Source organism: Mollisia scopiformis, assembly GCF_001500285.1.
Source record: "Mollisia scopiformis unplaced genomic scaffold LY89scaffold_23, whole genome shotgun sequence".
In the NCBI taxonomy this organism is placed as follows: Eukaryota; Fungi; Ascomycota; class Leotiomycetes; order Helotiales; family Mollisiaceae; genus Mollisia; species Mollisia scopiformis.
In genome coordinates, this window is record NW_017263603.1 from 366,341 (window position 1) to 385,015 (window position 18,675).

The 18,675-nt window shown below is 46.1% G+C and overlaps 8 protein-coding genes across 8 annotated transcripts; 3 read left to right on the forward strand and 5 right to left on the reverse strand.

Annotated features, from left to right (window-relative positions):
- Window positions 1-73: 73 nt before the first annotated feature.
- LY89DRAFT_624914 (putative salicylate hydroxylase) lies at window positions 74-1,908 on the forward strand. The gene is made up of 5 exons (XM_018211058.1): window positions 74-483; window positions 534-1,147; window positions 1,197-1,267; window positions 1,317-1,480; window positions 1,554-1,908. Exons 1-5 carry the CDS (start codon window positions 397-399, stop codon window positions 1,872-1,874), a joined length of 1,257 nt encoding a protein of 418 aa, XP_018065902.1. The 5' UTR covers window positions 74-396; the 3' UTR covers window positions 1,875-1,908.
- Window positions 1,909-2,208: 300 nt separating this feature from the next.
- LY89DRAFT_710080 (MFS general substrate transporter) lies at window positions 2,209-3,950 on the reverse strand (the record flags this gene model as incomplete). Its single annotated transcript, XM_018217806.1, has 4 exons — window positions 2,209-2,503; window positions 2,557-3,455; window positions 3,561-3,644; window positions 3,699-3,950. 4 exons carry the CDS (start codon window positions 3,948-3,950, stop codon window positions 2,209-2,211), a joined length of 1,530 nt encoding a protein of 509 aa, XP_018065903.1.
- A 1,207-nt stretch (window positions 3,951-5,157) lies between these two features.
- LY89DRAFT_758253 (phosphoglycerate mutase-like protein) lies at window positions 5,158-6,716 on the reverse strand (the record flags this gene model as incomplete). Its single annotated transcript, XM_018221429.1, has 3 exons — window positions 5,158-5,951; window positions 6,038-6,576; window positions 6,676-6,716. 3 exons carry the CDS (start codon window positions 6,714-6,716, stop codon window positions 5,158-5,160), a joined length of 1,374 nt encoding a protein of 457 aa, XP_018065904.1.
- A 659-nt stretch (window positions 6,717-7,375) lies between these two features.
- Window positions 7,376-8,568, reverse strand: LY89DRAFT_227160 (uncharacterized protein). The gene has a single exon (XM_018206002.1). The coding sequence runs from the start codon at window positions 8,361-8,363 to the stop codon at window positions 7,587-7,589; it is 777 nt and encodes a 258-aa protein (XP_018065905.1). The 5' UTR covers window positions 8,364-8,568; the 3' UTR covers window positions 7,376-7,586.
- A 764-nt stretch (window positions 8,569-9,332) lies between these two features.
- Window positions 9,333-10,911, forward strand: LY89DRAFT_758255 (uncharacterized protein; the record flags this gene model as incomplete). The annotated part of the gene is made up of 2 exons (XM_018221430.1): window positions 9,333-9,555; window positions 9,613-10,911. 2 exons carry the CDS (start codon window positions 9,333-9,335, stop codon window positions 10,860-10,862), a joined length of 1,473 nt encoding a protein of 490 aa, XP_018065906.1. The 3' UTR covers window positions 10,863-10,911.
- Window positions 10,912-12,580: 1,669 nt separating this feature from the next.
- Window positions 12,581-13,534, reverse strand: LY89DRAFT_758257 (endo-1,4-beta-xylanase; the record flags this gene model as incomplete). The annotated part of the gene is made up of 4 exons (XM_018221431.1): window positions 12,581-12,775; window positions 12,833-13,151; window positions 13,206-13,354; window positions 13,427-13,534. The coding sequence occupies 4 exons, from the start codon at window positions 13,532-13,534 to the stop codon at window positions 12,695-12,697; spliced, it is 657 nt and encodes a 218-aa protein (XP_018065907.1). The 3' UTR covers window positions 12,581-12,694.
- Window positions 13,535-15,021: 1,487 nt separating this feature from the next.
- LY89DRAFT_738983 (Acetylxylan esterase At 0.90 angstrom resolution) lies at window positions 15,022-15,883 on the forward strand (the record flags this gene model as incomplete). The annotated part of the gene is made up of 4 exons (XM_018220426.1): window positions 15,022-15,342; window positions 15,394-15,573; window positions 15,630-15,798; window positions 15,870-15,883. The coding sequence occupies 4 exons, from the start codon at window positions 15,022-15,024 to the stop codon at window positions 15,881-15,883; spliced, it is 684 nt and encodes a 227-aa protein (XP_018065908.1).
- A 1,238-nt stretch (window positions 15,884-17,121) lies between these two features.
- LY89DRAFT_700195 (monooxygenase) lies at window positions 17,122-18,501 on the reverse strand (the record flags this gene model as incomplete). Its single annotated transcript, XM_018217107.1, has 4 exons — window positions 17,122-17,360; window positions 17,416-17,697; window positions 17,754-18,315; window positions 18,406-18,501. 4 exons carry the CDS (start codon window positions 18,499-18,501, stop codon window positions 17,122-17,124), a joined length of 1,179 nt encoding a protein of 392 aa, XP_018065909.1.
- Between the last annotated feature and the right edge of the window lie 174 nt (window positions 18,502-18,675).

An 18,675-nucleotide genomic window follows, 5' to 3' on the forward strand; every position in this document is an offset into this window, starting at 1 on the left:
CCGGCTTATTGTCTTATTCGTCGATTTATTTTCCTTGGAGATCTAAAAGATGCACTTTCAGCAAAGCCTTGGAGTGACCGCGGCTTTGATTGAGTATGTGGAAAGTTTCCAGAAATGCACCGCAGCTCCCTTCACGATCGTGGCGAACATGAACTGCCTGGGTCGCAATTGAATTCACCGGCCGTACCATCTTTAGTCCCCGGTTTAGTGTAGGATTTTCTGGTTCAGTATTTGGACTGTTGTTTTCATTTCAAGGCTTCAAGAGTCAAAGTCTTGATTGTACTTCGCTTCACGTGACATTGTCCCTGTTCACACATTTCTTTCCTCATTTTCACGAATTTCATTGAAGCGACTCACTCACATCTTCTCCCTATATCCAAAAGTTCGATCATTGTCATGGGTCTCAATATCATTGTTGTTGGGGCTGGTCTCGCTGGTCTTACAGCGGCGATCTCGCTTCGCCAAGCAGGACACAACGTCCGGGTAAGTCTGCTTTTGCACAGCTACTAGATTACAAGCTAAAATATCCCCAGATCTTCGAGAAGTCCAAATTCGCTGCAGAAGTCGGAGCCGCTCTTGGACTCACTCCAAATGGCGCACAAGTTCTCAAGCCCCTCGGCTTCTCCTTCGAACGAGCTCGAGCTCGCTCAATCCGCATCTGGGACATCACTGATGGCGTCACTCTAACTGTTCTTAACAGTATGGATCTGACCGAGTCTGCGAAGAAATTTGGTCTCGAGACCTTCGCTGTACATCGTGTTGATATGCACAACGAACTTCTCCGCCTAGCTCTCGAGCCTGAAGGAGACCTCAAACCCGTTGAGCTCAAACTTTCCTCAAAAGTAGTAGATGGTAGCGCGGCGGAAGGCTGGATTCAACTTGAAGATGGCTCTAAGCACTTCGCTGATCTGATCGTTGGTGCTGATGGCATCCATTCCGTGATTAAGCCAATGGTTATTGGTCGTGATCAAGTCAAGCCAAAGTCGACAGGTCTCAGCGCATTCAGATTCTTGGTTCCGACTGAGAGGTTGAAGAACAATCCTGAGTTTGAGGCACTGATGAAGTGGAAAACTCCTGGTGCCAGTACTTTGGCTGATCCCAAAGACCCCTGCCCTGAGAGACATATGATGTGGTATGAGTGTCAGGAGTAAGCATCCATCTCCCGGAATATGCATCCTCAATACTGACAGAAGTAGCGGACACGTGCAAAACTTCGTTGGAGTCCATCCCTCTCGTGAGATCCCCGTCGCAGAAGACGGAACTCAAGGTAACCCCTCACGAACACTCGTCTTTGGACACAGCTGACAATCAGCAAGACTTCAAGGCAGCAATGCTGGAAGACTTCTCCGCTTACCACTTAGACATCAAGAAAGTAATCAGTATTGCTGACAACGTCTCCTGCTGGCCACTCAATATTCACGACCCATTGAAGACCTGGGTCAACGGAAAGATGGTGTTGATTGGAGACGCTGCTCACCCTGTGGGTCTACCTTCCCCCTTCTACTCCTGTCCCCTTTCCTTCATGACGAAGATAGCTGACAGCAGTAACATAGATGCTCCCCTTCGGCGGCCAAGGCGCAAACCAAGCCATCGAAGATGCCGGCGCATTAGGCTACCTCCTAACTGGCATCACCTCCACCGACGATCTCCCCTCCCGTCTCTCCGCATTTGAAAAAGTGCGCATAAAGCGCGCATCTCTGATTCAGACGTTGTCAAAGGTCAGAGTCGGTAAGGAGAAGGAGATCGAGGACGAAGTTAAAGCTTTTGCAGAGCCGGAGCAGAAGGTCCCTAGTTCGTTTGCCGAGAGGACGGCGCATGCTTTTGGACACAATGTACTGAAGGAAAGTGGGAGGGTTTTGCAGGGAATGGCTTAATCGATCGGTTTGTTTTGGATAGAGCGTAAGCTGGGAATTTTTCAAATGCATATCATGTATCTTTGTTTGCTGAGCACGCAATGTACCCTTCCTTTTCTGTCGAATATTGCAAAAAATAACTCACACTTATATCTGTCGCGACTTTCAAACGACATGTGAGTCCAGCGTTTTCCCTCTGATATTTCAGAGCATGTCCCAACTCTGCCCGTCAACGCCGTGCAAATAATTCTCCGGCTTGCCTACCGTACTCCGTAGGTATATACTCAACGCCCGCAATAGCTGTCCTAAACCCTTCTCAGACGCTCCCCATCAGCAGAAGTCCTTTTCCATATTCTCACTTCGGCTCAACAACAACAATCTCCCCTTCGCTACCCTCACTCTCCTGCAATTTTCGTTCTTTCTGCGCTCTCCATTTAGCGCCCCAGAACCACACGGCCCACCAGGACAAACTCCCAGTACACCAAACGGCCGAGATGAGTGTCCCAGTCCAACCTCTGCCGATACTCTTCAGCAGAGGTTCGACTAGAGCGACACCTCCTGCACTGAGCAAGCAACGAATGAGGTTTGCGGCTGCGGAAGTTGAAGATGGAGATTCGGGGTGGCAGTCGACGAGCAGAACTTGAAGACATCTGTAGGTATTGTCAGCATGATTAGAAAACTATGTCAAGTGGAGATCACTCACTGCATGCATCCGGACATCGACAGCGCATTACAGAACAACAGGAACAATGCGAGCGGCAAAGGAGGGTGATCCATATGCATGACCCACCCGTACGGAATGACAGTCACACAGCCTAAATAGGCCAATGGCAACCCAACCTCGAGTCTCGCTCTCTCAACTGGAAATCCGGTTGTGCTTGTCTGTTTATTCCTCACGATGGGAATCCCCAATTTTCTCGCATGACGTTTGAAGTTGAAATCGATCAAACGGCCGACGATCTGGCGAGCAATGAGAATCCCGGCCCCCATGGGGATATAGCAAAGCCCGACTTGGATGCTATTGTAATGGAATGTAGACTCAAGTTGAGAAGGTAGTCCAGCAAGCAGGATAAAATAGCCACCAGACTGCAGACCAGAGAAGAAGATCAGGCAAAAAGCTTCCTTGGATGCAGCGATGTATAGCGATTCCACTAGACTGGGACGACGCTTGTGTGCCAATGTACTGGGTATGATAGGAGCATCTTTCTTCCCTCTCCGTAAGTAAGCAATCAGCGGTACATTCCACTTCTGAGGCGGTACACTCCCATTGCCGACGATATTGCGGCAAGTTTCAGGGATGAAGAGTGCAATGGTCAAAATCATGACGAGGGCATAGATATCAAGGAACCAGAAGATTGCTCGCCAGCCTTGAAAGTGGACTAGGAGGCCTCCAATTAGAGGTCCCAAGGTGGGCCCGAGGTTTGAGCCAAGGGCAGCAATACCGATGTATTTTCCGCGCTGGGAGCGGGTTGAGACATCGGCAACAACGCCATTAGACAAGGAAATTGTACCGCTGCTGCCACTGCTTTGGACCATTCTGAGGAGGAGGAGAGCTATGTAACTTGTTTGGAGAGCGAGGCCGGTGTTGGCTGCGATGTATATCTGGAAGTGGGGTTAGCATAGGTTCCAAAGCAGTTGAAGCTTGCGAAAATAACTCTTGAACTCCCGCTTGAAATACTTTCACTAGTCTGAGGCACTGTAACTTACAACAAAGCATAGAAAGTAAGCAGGTCTTCGTCCATATCTATCCGAGATACCACCAATAACTGTTGGTGCCAGGGCTTGGAATATCTGTCAAAGGATGGAATTAGCTTATGATGCCACTTTCCAAGGTTGTGTCTATACCATATAAGTTGTGATGGATAAATTGATATTTTGGAGTGAAGTGTTCAAAGCAGTCGCAAGTATGGTAAGAGCAGGGTAATAGATACTTGTTGAGACAGGTGATGCAAAAGCAGCTAGAGAAGCCACCCAAGCATAGAATACCCTTTCAAATGTATTGAATATAGTGAAAGGAGGAGCTTCAACTTGAGCTTCAACTTGTCCGCTCTCTTCTGAAGAGATGGTAATCTCGTTCTTTTCGTCAGAAGATGCCATGTTGATTTGTTCTTGGCTGATGATTGGCTTTAGGATGAATACGAATAAAAGAGAATTACTTCAAACTTGAAAAGTCATGGCGGAGATAGCTCTCTTATTGAATATCACGGAAGTTGAATAATGCTTCAAAGACTTCACCGCAACTCCCCCTGCAAGGAAAACTCCGAAATCGCTCGACGTAAACTTGTGCAAACCTAATTTGACACTCGTAGCGCTCGCACCAAGACTTACTGGTTATCACTGGTTGCGGCCCGTGCCGATCTTCCGACAACGTCAAAGATCGTGGTCTGTTGGGCAATATGCGCAATGATAATGTTCTCACGTGCCGAACTGCCGTGATGCCGTCTTGCCGTTGCACAGAGGAGCCTTCCTTATTCTCATCCTTCGTCTGAATTAATGTTTGGTAACCAATAAATCGCTGGGAAGAAACCTTGTCATGTCGAAGTTTCTCGTAGTAAGCGTCAACTGTCACGGAAAAATATTCAACGATGCTGTTATCGCTGCAGTGTGCCCAATCCTTGCTGAATCCAAGCAATTAGCCTCTTCGCTGCGAGTGCCGATATGGTACCATTCGAAACGGATAAATTCATCCGCGTTCGGTACCGACTTCTCGGGGTCTAGAGCTTGAATATGCAATCAATGCACCACTCAGCCCCAAGGAGACGAGTGCCGTTTAATCAAAGAAGCTTAAATACTCGATTACTGATTAGCGAAAGTGTGCTGAATCAGGAAAGCCTTGAAGTCAATACTTTCAGCTGCCCCACTTTAACAACAAAGAAACGTTTCATGGCAGCCAAGAGCTCATTCCACGTATCTTGAAGCTCAGCAAGCCCAACGTTCGATTGTGTATTGCAAGGGCCACAAGGCCAATGGTTTGAAGAGCGCTTAAGCGGCACAGACAACCCGATGTAAGTCAGACATCGAGAAATCATGGGGAATCTATGACATGCATACGCCTTCAATCCTGAGTCCAATCATAAGGCATTGCGCAGGCATCAGATCATGGTTTGACGTACTGTACATTTAGTCTATCGGTGATGGGAGCCCAACTTGGCCCAAGGAGGTCAACAGTCCGCGTGCCGTAAAAGCCGCATCCCGCTCCACAAGTCTGAATCAACTTCATTGGTAGCAATGCAACGATAAAGAGAGATTGTTAAAGCCAGTATAGTTCAGTGTCTGTAATACAGTCACATGACTCGCCCCATTCTCAATCAAAACACTGTCCCCAAAGCCCACCTCCAGTAACGAAACTCTGGCTTGCGACAAACTTGCTCAGCGTACATCTCCCCAAGCTATCCGCATCGCAGTTTTGTAGCGGTACAACTCGATCATTGATAACGACTCTGACCAACTCTTCTACCTCGGATAGACACACCATCTTCTCGAAATAGGCACGAGCGGCAAATGGAACAGTCCACCCAGCACTGTAACCATTAGTCTGTGTAGTAGTTTCCAGAGTAATGTTGGACAGATTGGCTGTCGAGTTGTAAAGTCCAAGTGCAGCAAAGATAGAACCCAGATCATCGTCGTGGCTGAAATCCGCGTACAAAGGATGGACCAAATCCGGTCCCAGAGGGAACGTTGTCGAGAAATAATCAAGTGTATGGTTGATCGACGTGTAAGAGTTGGCATCAGTAACATAATTGCGATTGTTGGTCATTCTGGCGATGAGCTCTGCTGCAAAACCAACACCCTGCGTTGGTCCCAACGGATTCCCTTGGAGATCTGCATACCATTTTGATAGAGAGCGATAGTAGTTATAGTTCTCCCATTCCATTTCGTTGAATAGACCACAAAAGGATGAGATCGTCCCGTTGACATTTGCGATTGTGTTGAACGGGCATTGGTCCATGAGATAAATAATTTGAGATTTGCTGAGACTGGCGTCAATCAGGTTGTCGTTCACCCTGGTCTTCACCTCACTGATCCAGACATCTCGCCATGTATCTTCGGCATCATTGGCGATATCAGAATCAGGGCCGTCTTCGTAGTTGGTACATACTGTTTAACATATCGGCGCGTAATTCTACCAGTTCATGAAAGGCAATTTAATTATTGAGGAAGAGTTCTCGAGGGTGGTGACTTACATTGAGCGTACAAAGTGTTATTCTGACCATCATCTTCAGATATGAGCAAAATGGGGTACGGATAATTCGGATCAATGCTTCCACGAGCTTGGTGGAATCCTTGACTGAAATTCTGAGCAGACTCTACAACACGATCATCACTCGACGAGCGAAAGAACGGGGTATATAGAGTTGTCAATGTCTTGTATCGTTCGTAAAATTTGATCCCCGAATGGATCATCTCCTGTTGCCCAAAAGCGGTCAGGTCATTAGCGCCGAGGTCGTAGGTGTAATTCTTGATGAAATCGTATTCAGCTGAGTAGCTTGTCGTATTCGCATGAATCTGCTCGAACAACTCCTCGTACTCGGTCGTCTTGGATGTGGTTGGGAATCTGGCGCCATGACGAGAGAGGAGGTTGACGAAACTGATTGAGCAGCCAGCGGGTGTGTCTGCTGAGATGGTGCTGGGAACCGAGAAGTATGGTGCATAGTTTCCCCAATTATGGCTTATAGATGTGTCGCATTGGTAGCCAGTCTCGACTGTATCGCATTGCGCGGAACTTTGAAGTTCAGCGTGAGGTCTCAAAGGGGTTGAGGTTTGAAGTTTTGATTGAGCCGAGGAAAGGAGTTGCCAGAGGTACACCCTCGCCCAGACTTACCCGAGTGATATAAAAGTGCCAAGCAAAATGATTGACAACATCCTGAAAGTTTCAATTGATATATCTCCAAACAAACTTTAATTTTGTGCGGAATCTGTTTCATCTGATATATGCAGGGCCACGCGTACTAGCTTTTATAGGGCAGTTTCTAGCTTATGCTAATTTATTTCTAGCCATTGACAAAGCAGAATCCCTCAACGTGCTCACCCGTCACCGTCACAGTGCTGAAATAGACTGGCAGCTTATGATATCACATTTTCTTTCATAGATCTTGCGACGAGCCCATCGCAAGAACATGATTGCGAGGAAGATGCTGGATGACTCGGCTTCAAGTCTTCTCGACCCTGCGAGAGCAGACGTCTCTGAAGGACGATTGACAGTGTCCACGTTTTAAGAGCTGACTCATTGATCAGTCTTGCACCATGATATATCAGAATTGAACACTTTCCTCTCTTTCAGATCGCTCTGAACCTGATCATGATGGCTAAAGTCCCAATAAAGCTGACATTAGTTCACTGTGTCTTACGTAAACCTCTGGGAGGATAGCCAGTTTGAAGCATCTTTGTTTAAGAGCTAGGAGAATGTACCACAGAAAAGAAATCTTTGCGACCTTTATTCATAATAGAGTATAGAAAGTAAAAGAAGCCATGTAAAGTTTTCTTTGTGAAAAGGTTATAGCTTAAAAGCCTTGCAATCATTGTACAGAATCCAGCCTTTGCTGTTATTTCGCGCCAATCCTCACCTCACTTTACGGGTATACCGAGCCACCGCGAACGTATCTGCCACTTTGCTCACCCTCGTTTCACCTCGACCTCACCCATCCTCACCAGCCTTCTTGTGCGCATCCTGCTACTTCACCTCTGCTCACCCCTCTCACCTAGGATATAGTCATATTTAGTATACTGCCTGCTCTAGAATCGAGCGATCCTCTCGTATATTTCCGATCTCGACTGTTGGGAACTTTCGGCCTCTAACAAATTGTGGGTTGCTAACAATAGCATTGCCCGAAGAGAAAATTTTGCATCATTGCCTACATTATGAAAATGACTTCCTTCCAATCCAAGTTGTCTAGTAAGACGACTCAGGCTAAAATCTTGACCAAAAACTTCAATACCAAGATAGTGTGTATCTAAGATATTCTCAACTATAGGTGCAAGTGCTAAGTTGATACCAAGTCCTCTTAAAACTTGAATCTCGAAACTGAACCCGTGTCCAACAAGTATAAGCTGTCGAGGTTGTTTGCCACTATTGTTTTCAGGATATAATAGATGCTTTAATAGACTAACAAGGTCATCTTGTGTAGTATCGATTGACACCCCAAAGAGAAATTCTTTTGTATCCATAACAGTTCGATAATGTTGTGAAGATATGATTTTCCCTGGCTCTTTATATCGAGTATCGCGAGTATCTAGTGTTGAGATTCCGACTTCTCTTAATCGTATGCGGCCAGTCTTTGCAGAAAAATTGCTGTACTCGAAATCGATCGCGATAAAGACAGCATCAAGAGTATCAACCTTTTGAGAATCTGATAGCAGGCCAAGACTTTTCCGTAGGTATTGTAGACCTTGTGTGTTGATTTTGCGAAGGGGCTGCGAATGAAGAGCTCTAGCTCTAGCTTTCTTTTTTTCTTTTTCGAACGCTTTCCGCAACTTTCGTGGCACTTCCTTGTCCTCGAGAGGGGTACTCATGATGAGCTTGGAACAAGCTAGTCAGGGTCGTAGTTTTGATGCTGCCTGTAAATGAAGCGATGCTTCTCTTGCAGTGAATCAAATTTTTTGTCGATTGTGTCGTTACAGGCAGCGCTGTGCTATTTGTCTCAACATGCGCCATGGGCAAAGGGTAGTAATTTGTACGTACGACTGTAGGTACGGCTGGTAAAAGCTCGAAGTAGGGATACAGGTCGCGCGTATCAAAGGGTGGATGATAGATTGTGACGGTAGCGATGACTGATGACAAATAATCAATCGAGCAGAATCCGTGGTTTGAATTTGATCTATCCCTTCGTGTGGCCGCTATTGCCCACGCTAGCGGCCGTATAAATTCACGAGGTCTAATTGGAATGGAATAACTTCGGTAGAGGAGTTGATCCGCGAGAGAGTGGGCGAGGGCGATGGTGACAGTGAATATGGAGCTCAATTGAGTCCCCCCTCCGGTGCCTTCCACACTAGGATATGAGGGTAGTCAGCTACTAGTTTTAGCCACGCCTAACCAGAGCCCGGTCAGTAGGCTAGATAGGGGCTAACAACGAACTCTAGTTTAGAGTCATAGCCGAGCCGAAACAAGTCGCCTTCGACACTAATCTATCTACTATCACTCGTCCAAACCCGTCGGTTAAGCAGCTCTGCTCACCTTTCCGAACAGAAACCGATTTTCTTTATGTCAGAATTAGCACGTGATAATCTCCTGTTACTATTCTATTCGGCGATGGGAGAGGCGTCTTTGTTAAATTTTTCTTGTGCAACCTGTGAATCCGGCTCGAGTACTCGAAATGGCGCTAGTCGTTTAGCAACAGCAAATCGCTATCTACAAAAAGCGACTTCTAATTGTTCTTCCACACTTCTAAATTCCTCGTTCGTAGTCCTTTTCCCAAACGACATCCTCCACAGTGCCACGTCAGAAAATCAACGCCGACTTTTTTCTTCTTACATTCAGACAAGATGTGTGATCCTGTCAACGAATTGGCTCTGCTTACTCTGGGCACGAAGGTAATCAAGAGCTCGGATGGCTTGTCTAAGTCCAAGAAGCGCAAAGAGCGCCTTAAGCGCAAAAGAGACTTGAAGCAACAGGCTGCTCAACAGGAGGTGCGAACTCAACTTGCGCTTTTGAAGAAAGAGAAGGAAGATGCGCAACAACCCTTCCGGTTTTTGGACCTCCCCTATGGTATGTCACATTGTCCTTCCAGATTCTGTCTACGGTCGACGGCTTAACATGTTCCAGATATTAGACTTATGATATACAACATTCTGTACGTCAGACCTGTCTGGATCCGACCGGCAGTCAACTTCTACCGCCATCGTCCTTCGGCTGCTCTAACAGTCAAGTATTCTGTCTACAGATATCAATGGGGATGTCAGCCGCAAGAGCTTCCGCAAACGAGTGATCGCGATTTACCCACCAGGGAGGGAGAACGACGAGCTGTCGCGATAAGCTGGTCAGACGATCCCACTCCAGCGCAACTCAAGGCTTTAGAGAATGGGGCAACATGGCTACCGGATACAAAGATAGCGTCAAACGATCGTAGTAATATCAGCAACGACGTCAGCTATGGTACCATCAGAATATCGCATCAGCAGCTCCTTTACATATCAGGCTTCTTTGGTGTAAGGCTGCTCAGGACTTGCAAGCAGCTGCGAGAGGAGGGAACCCAGATTTTATATGGAGACAACAAATTCTGCTTCGATTTCGACCTGCGTAACAGGTATAGCTCCACTCGTCATCCTCAAAACTCGGATCACATTCCAGGTTTCTCAGATGATGAGGGACGTAAGCCATCCGAGGAAGAGATAAACAGAGATCTTGATCGCTTATTCGATAAGACGTGTCACCATTCTGCATTTGTTTGGAGAGACCCGTTGCTACACTTTCTCACCAGGATCGGGCCATACAATGCTAGAATCCTCAAGTCTATCAAGTTAAGCGGAAGTTTTAAGACATTATTTCCCATGTATCGACTCGGCTGCTTCGAAGATCGGCTTCCTATCTACACAACTGTACTTTCCAGAGTATGTAGCAACCTTTGCCGACTTTACATTGAAGCAGATATACCTTCTGAAATATTTGGGCCAGGAACTTTGTCATGGTGCATTATTAGACATGATACCAATCTCGAGTTAACCGAGTTAAGTGATCACGAAATGTTATACAATATCATTGGCACTCTGGTAGAAGATCTCCCACAACTGACCAAGCTCCATCTTGGCTGGAGTGGAGATGAGACAAAGGACATGGTTTGGGATCATACACAGCGGTCATATGAAGAGTCGCTATGGGGAGATGCTCTGGAATGGGTAGATATTGTGGCGGAACGTGCCGAGCGTGGTGGGGTTGTCTTGGACTCGAACGTCAAACCCGTGGAAACCCCAAGGATATCGACGATGATTCAAGAGAAAGAGGAAGAGAATGTTGGCACGGGTGAAGCTAAACAGCCAGCTACCTCAAGTCAACAGCCTCTCCTGGAAGGTTCTTGAACCTTCGATGGGCTCACCAACGTTTGGAAATGTTCTCACTCTCTGTTTGGATGGGGGCGGAGCATACATTTTCAGGTTCTTTAGTCAAGCAAGCAGAGGACAGGCATAACAAAGATGAGGCATTTACAATATGATTTCAAACTATGTTATGTGATTATTCGCTTGTATTAAAATTCGGCGTGTTGCTTAAAGCATGGTATCAAAACATAGAAATGTCTGATTTTCACGAACTAGGAAAGCTATGGATTGATAAACGTTTATTTTGGCGCATTTCTATTTGAAAATGTCTCATCCTACATTTCGTTCTCGTACCCCTTCAAAAGTGGCCAAGAAATGGGGAGATCCAAATCAAAATCCTCATTTCCATAAACTTTCTAAAGCCTATACCCTGCATCCTCCATCCTCCACTCTAAACCTCAACGCTGCCTGCTGCTGGCTTCTTTCTAGCTTTGGAGCGCCTTTCCTCTGCCACACATTAAGCAAAGGCCCTCCGTGTCCCATTTACTATTATATTTTGGGTGTCTTGCTCACGGGCAGGGATAACCACTTCTCACAGCGAAACACTCAAAGATGCGTCGGTACACGAATCCACCACATTCGACACAGACCACGACTCCGTAATCGCACATTGTGTAGTTAAAAGGTGTATATGCAGTTCGACGAGCTTCTCGTAAGCTGTGTTTTAACGAGATTGATGTATATTGGAGGTGAGGAGAAATCAATCTCAAAAGGAAGAGGAAAGTGTCTGTATATACAGAAAAATTCAATCTGTTGATTCAAATATCTGGTGCAATGACGTTACCCTTGTTGAGACTTCCATCTCAATGTTGTGAATTGGCTCGAAAATTGTTAATCATAATCATCGATCAACTTATCAATTAACAAAGGCCGCTAAATTATCACTAATACGGGTGATTCACATTCCGTCAGAGCTTCCTAGCGGACGGAAATGAAATTGGCTATAGGGCGCATTACTTGATGAGTCTTCCTGGGAGAAAAAAGAAAAATGAAACATGTGACAAGGTTACTATCTGATTGGTCCCAAGACAGAGTTCGGAAGCTCATCTTCATTATTCATACCAGGTCACTGGCTTATTTCCTCATTCTCATCATTTCACCCACTTGTATGTCCTACCTTCAGAAACCATAAAATTTATCTATATCCTGATCCCAGTAACAAGCTTGCAAAGTTCTCTCGCCTAGCATGACTTTAGCTCTCCACCTGGGCATGCGCATCCAGCTCGCTTTGCTGGAGCATTCGACAACTCTTTCGCCAAGCCGAGCACCGCAAAATGTACGTTGATCATTACCTGTACTCACGCATCTGGGAGGTTTCCAAGACTTTTTGTGACTCGCGCTTGTCTGCCGTATCGCCTCTTGCAAGATTTCTATAGTTACTGGTGTCTTCGGAAGTAATATGCAAGATGCTTTTCATGTAGAGCACATAAGCTACTTGTACGGCAAGACAAAGTCATTGAGTTGATATACGAAATTACGTCGATATCAACCCGTCATACAATCACTGTGAATGGTCTCTATGATGCCACCTGTTTGGACTGACATATGTGATAGGTTTGTCGGTAAACAACAATCCACACGCAAGCGTGGCAGATAGCACATGCAGTTGATCTCGGCAAGACGAAGCAGTAAAGAGAGCATAGTATGGAATTTAAACTTCTCTTCCAAGTATTTACAGAATAGATAAGTATATACAAACACCCAACACGTTTCCGTCTCTTTAGAAAGCACTGTCATCACCCTCCAAAATACCAGGTCACCCTGCTAGTCCATAATATTCCAAACACTTCGAACCAAAGTTCATGCCTATTTACTTATGTGATAGTAATCGACGATGAACCAGCACTTTCATAGCCTTCTGTAGCCATGATCTGGTAGTTGAAAGTTCCGAGGTCCTGAAGTCAAGATTAGTCACGTGTTCGATTCAAAAGATAACCAGCAAGTTTACTCACCATGCCGAGAGCAGCCCAAGCATTGAAGTGAGTTGCAAGAGTGATAGTTCCACTGGTACGTTCCGTTTGTCGGATTGACAAGTATTGGTTGAAGGTAGCAGTACCCTGGATGGAGGGAGCATCGGTGCGAACAACTTCGTAGATGTCGTAGACACTTCCATCAGATGTCACGGTGCCTTTGAGTGTGCCTGCCGATCCAGGGTTGTATGTGCCGTATGTTTCGATCACATAGTACTCTACGAGTGGTGATGTAGTCCACCCGTAAAGTGCGAGCAAGCTGTCACCACTAGCACTGAGGGAGCCTGTATATGAGATTGTGCTGGCGTGAATTTAGCTTTACTCTTGGTTTTAACTTGGGAGATTCTGTACTTACCGAACTGCTCCAGTGGACCATCCGATACCAGCTACGACATCTTCAGCAGCGGTAGTCCAGGTCAATTTGTAAGTTCCGGTTCCGATGTCCATAGAAACACCACTACCGCTCTCGATGTAGCAAGAGTAGTAATATCCTCCTGCTGTTCCCTAAGGTAAAATCAATGGAGTCAGCACACTATTCATGGGTGATAGCGATTTCATTTTGGAACTAAGACTTACAGTCGTGCTCGTGGTGACTATGGTATCACGTGTAGCAAGCTCATATGGCGTGGCAATGGCAGCTGCCACGCTCATAGACGCAACAAGGAAGGATCTGAGAGAAACCATTTCCGCAGTAATTGAATCGAAATTTGCTCCTGAGGTGAGGAAGATTGAATAGCAGTATTCAGCAGAAGTGATTTATATATGCTTCTTCACCGTGGACACCAGAAACGGGCCTCGGGAACAAGGAGGGTAAGCCCTGCTTCCTTTGCTGTGTCTCCTCATCTTTCTTTCCTTCCTTCTTCCCCTCTTAGGACAAAAGGTGATCGTGCGTTGGAAACTTGTTTGCATAACCACGTGTTGAAGAAATTTAAGGAGTTGAAAGGTGGATTTTGGATAGTCCGGACGGTTAAATCGATCCATAACGTCGATCATAGAAGTTTCGGTAATGATGTCTTTAGGGTTTAGGGGGCGTTGTGGGGTACATCTGGAAACGCCTCCTGTTGCGGTTAAATGAAATGGATCGGTTCGGCACCTCGATGCCTAAATACCAAATTGGTTAGATAAGATCATGTGGCACCGAAATTTTTAAGATCTCTCGGAGAATAACTTCTTTTTGTTCTTTCGAGAACCAAAACTCCTTGAGGACTCTCGAAATGGTTCAAGTTGCATCCGTTCAAAAACGACTTGTCGGGGTTCGAGTCCTCACCGTGTTGAGTTTAGCGACGATCCCCTGAGATAGCCGAGGCGAGTTTCAACATTTGCACCATTGCGCCACTTTTTCTTGTTCGCCGTTTCAGTTGAACCAAATCATCCAAAAATTGGATTGAGTTTGCGGAGCCTCATTTCCTGTCATAATACATATTAAAGCAGTAATCTCGATGAAGTATCTAGCGAGCAAACTTCGTCCCATCCACCGCGCATCTGTAATACATATGAAATCAATCTACGTCACCTTCACGAGTTTAATCTATTTGAGCTCCGGGACCGCGGTGCACCCGTCCCTGCCAAGTCCTCCGCCACCTGCTTACGGCGTGAAGAAGCAATGCGGGGAAGCTAGTGGCTGTGAGCCTTAACTCGCTGAGAAGTCAATCTAGTGGTGGAGGAGCGGCGCCAAATCCGCATTTATCCGGAGGATAGACACTTTACTTCAATACCGACAATGAGCGAGTGTTTGGATGGTGGCACAGGAGACCTGTTCGTGCAAAATCCACTTTGCGGACTTTTCTTTTTCTCTGGTCCTCGGTCAAAAGGGGCGGAGCTGTGCATTCCTTGGCTCGGAACCTACATGCCCTAGTTTTCTTGCCGTAATAGGTTTTTAACGCCTATTCCAAACGACAAATCACTTCGTAATAGCTCAACGACAATGTACGGGAGTTGGAGTTTAGTCAAGCTCAGCACTAGATCACTGACAGATTGTGGCTCAATGTATTCATCACTACTTAGGCAGCATGATATGAGCTAACACATTTTGTTATGGCAAACGAAAGAAGTTATAAACTGCCGTTCCACCTTTGTTCTGCTCGAATCATCCACTCCAGAGTCTTTCGATTAATCACTGTTTCATTGTCAACGCTCAATTTTTTGTGACAATGAAGTCAACATTGGCCACTATGGCGCTCGTCGCCTCTGCTGCGGCAGGTCCTCTGAAGCAACGGGCGACTTGTCCTAGCATCCACGTCTTTGGTGCTCGTGAGACAACGGCCTCGGCTGGTTATGGATCCTCAATCACCGTTGTGGATGACATCCTGAATGGTTATTCTGGCTCTACAGCAGAAGCTATCAATTACCCAGCATGCGGAGGTCAATCTTCTTGCGGAGGCGACAGTTACTCCCAATCGGTGGCAGCCGGTGTCTCTGCAGCTGTCACTGCTGTGAACAACTATGCCGCAGAATGTCCTAGTACTCAACTAGTTCTTGTGGGCTATTCTCAGGTATGTCCTCCTGCTCCTCATGTTTAGGGGTGGGGTTAATGAAGCAAACAGGGCTCAGAGATCTTCGATGTTGCGCTTTGTGGAGGAGGAGATCCAAACCAAGGCATCACGAACACAGCTGTACTGTTCAGCTCTGCAGCTCTCGCCAATATCAAAGCTGCCATTTTCATGGGCGACCCACTGTATCACTATGGCTTGTCGTATGACGTTGGTACTTGTACTGCTGGTGGTGTGAGAGAAACTCTTGGGAAAAAAAAGTATAAAGACTTCGGGCTGATAATCTCTAGTTTGATGCTCGTCCATCTGGCTTCACATGCTCAAGTGCAGCGAAAATCCAATCTTATTGCGACGCTACAGATCCCTACTGTTGCAATGGCAGTGATGCTGCTACGCACGAAGGGTATGGTGCTGAGTACGGGAGTGCAGCTTATTCTTTTGTCAAGTCTAAGCTTACAGGTAAGTCGACTTGAAGTGAAAACTGCTTTGGCGAAATGCTAAGAACCGTGTAGCATGATTGAGCTCCTCAGATCTTGGGAAATAGCTTATTCTCAAACTTCCCAAGAGGCCGCAGGCGACATTCAAATTTGTACATATTTTCACTTCTTGTTGTCAAATATTATGCCGGTAAAATCTAGTTGACAAAGTTTCCATTTGCCTCCAAATTTTCGCTTCGCTTAAGCCGTTTGCCGCTGCACTCTGCTACAAGGGTCATTGATGCCTCTGATATTTCTCTCGGTCCTTCACATGCAAAGCTCAAAAGTACATTCTGGCTGTGCGTCGCTTGCTTTTCGACCAAGAGACGAGTGCATTCCTCAACTCTGCATATGAACCCTCACATTCCTTACGGTTATGAGCTCGGCATTATTCATAACCTAACCGACCTTCAGACAAATCCTCCCCACCTTCCCACATTCACAATGACCATACTTTATGCGATCATTTCGTCGCATCGTTTGCCGGATGCAGTCAAGCCCAAAGGCACGGGTGCCAAAGTATCCTCGTTGAAACCCTTAATGGCGGGGAACCCGGCCCGAGCACATACATCTACGCTGGGTAAGATTGCACGGCAATTAGTGACAGTTGAGACTAACATACGATCAGGAATATCTACACCTCGCAATCTCGAACTCAACCTTCGATACCATGTCTCCGGACATTATTACCACCGTCAAGGCGAACAACAACGCGTTTCCACCAGTCTTCTTTACTACAAGCATGCCCCTGCCACTGGTTGGCCAATCATCATTAGAAGCTACTCCTAGCGAAACCAATTGTTAAGTCTAGCAATCCACCGCAGATTGTCCCTACCACAAATCTGCCTCTGCCCAACCCCGCGACTTTTATTGCGCCACCCATTCCAACATCAGCAAGCTTAAGCATGGAAAATCCGTCAACTACCTTGGGTATATTTGAGATGGACTGGTTTCCTTGGTTCGCGAAGCCCACTCCACTATGAAGTGAAAAAGAACAGCTACAACCTCATGGGTTGACTTTTCCGTCGTGCCAATGTCAAGCATGCGAATCACCGCCCATGTATTTTGATCACAGCACATAGCAGTGAATAATACTCTGGTGATTGCCTCATCTAGTCTTACTTCGCTTTACCTTAAGCAATTCGGGGTCGCGAGTTCGATGACTCTCAACGTTACACGAGGCTACATACACCTCATAACAGATGATGGATTTCATTAACAATGCGCTTGTCCTGCCATTCGTGGATACTACTCTAGCTTTCAAGTTTTCAGCTTATCGATATGAGAAGTTCTTCCAATTTGCATTTCAACTAACTTTGGTTATGCCGTGCTTCATCAAAGGAGATTCCATAAAGACTGCCCAATCATGTACTGTCAAAGCAGTCTGCACAGACAGTTTAACTTCTTCTGCTCCTCGTTCTATCATTTCCTCAGTATAATCAGCGATCAAACTCTCTTTATTGCCTTGCTCCCTCTTGATCTTCGCTACAGCAGACACAAGATTCGAAGCATCAAGGATGCAGTGTTGGAGCCCTTGACCACGATCTGGCTTTTTTTCAGCATTGATCCAGGAAGTTGCAGTTTAAAATGTCAATCTTACGTGGTGGAAGCGGATGAGCAGCATCTCCGCAAAGAGTGACTCTGCCCTGATGGTCTCCAAATGGTATCGACACCCAATATGATATTGGGTCTGTGTTGACAATCGTATCATCTGGCATCCATAAATTTGCAGACCGAAACGGTTCTGAAAGCTGACTTGCAGCTCTTCTGACCATTGCCAGTCGCTCTTCATTGCTTAGCTTGGGATCCCGTTGTCCCAACCATGAAGTTCCTACTTGAAAAGCCCAAGTCTCAGGATTGTTTAAATCTGGCATATCTTGGACTGGAAAGTGATCAGCATTAAGTCTTTGAATTCCCGTGAGGATGTTTGGTTTTTACCCGCTAAGAAACTAAAAACTCCATTTGGATTGTATCCAAATGAGTTTTGTGGGTGTCCCGAAATTACATATAATGCTTTCTTTGCATCTCCATATTTGACGATAGACATGTTATAGATGAGATCCATGGGAGTGGTCTTAGCTTTATCAGCTCCAAGTAAGAGCTTACGAACTTTGGATTTCGGGCCATCTGCACCCACGAGGATATTTCCATGATACGTCGACCCATCAGAAAAATGTGCGCTAACACCTTCTCCGTCTGATTCATGAATAATATCTTCAAGACTCTTTCCCCACAATATCTCTAAGCCATCAGCGCACAAAGTCCGAAGCTTCTTCCTCGATACTCGTTTCAGATTTGGCGTCGATATGGTTTTGAGAACGTCTCCAGTCTCACTGTTATGCAATTCAATGAACGTGTACAAGTCTGTAACGAGCTCAGGATTGCATTGAGCTTCGAATAAACGATTCGAAAGGTCTGTGGGTAGTAATTTTTCTATGATCGGGATAGACCAATGAATTCCCATGGTCCACTCTCTCCTGCGAATTTGTTCCAGGAAATTCTGCATCAAATATCGTGTAGTTAACACCAGCCTGATCGAATTTCATCATTCATCAACTCAAGGCATCGCGGTCAGGAGTTGAAGGCATACCTTCTCCAGTCCTTGAGCGATTAGCAGACCTGTTATTCCCGCACCAACAATAAGAACGTTGGGTCCAACAACAGTGTTCGTTTGTGCGGACGTCATTTTCTTCACGAATAACGATTTTCGTGAAGCGCTGACAACATCGAGAGGCACACGAGCCAGAGAGATGCTGAAGGTGCGGGCTGTGCCGCCGGGAGAGCTGCAGCGCGATACGGTCTGCAGTGTAACCTGAAATCCAAATTCGGCATGCCGTCTCAATATTGGAACCCTGCAGTC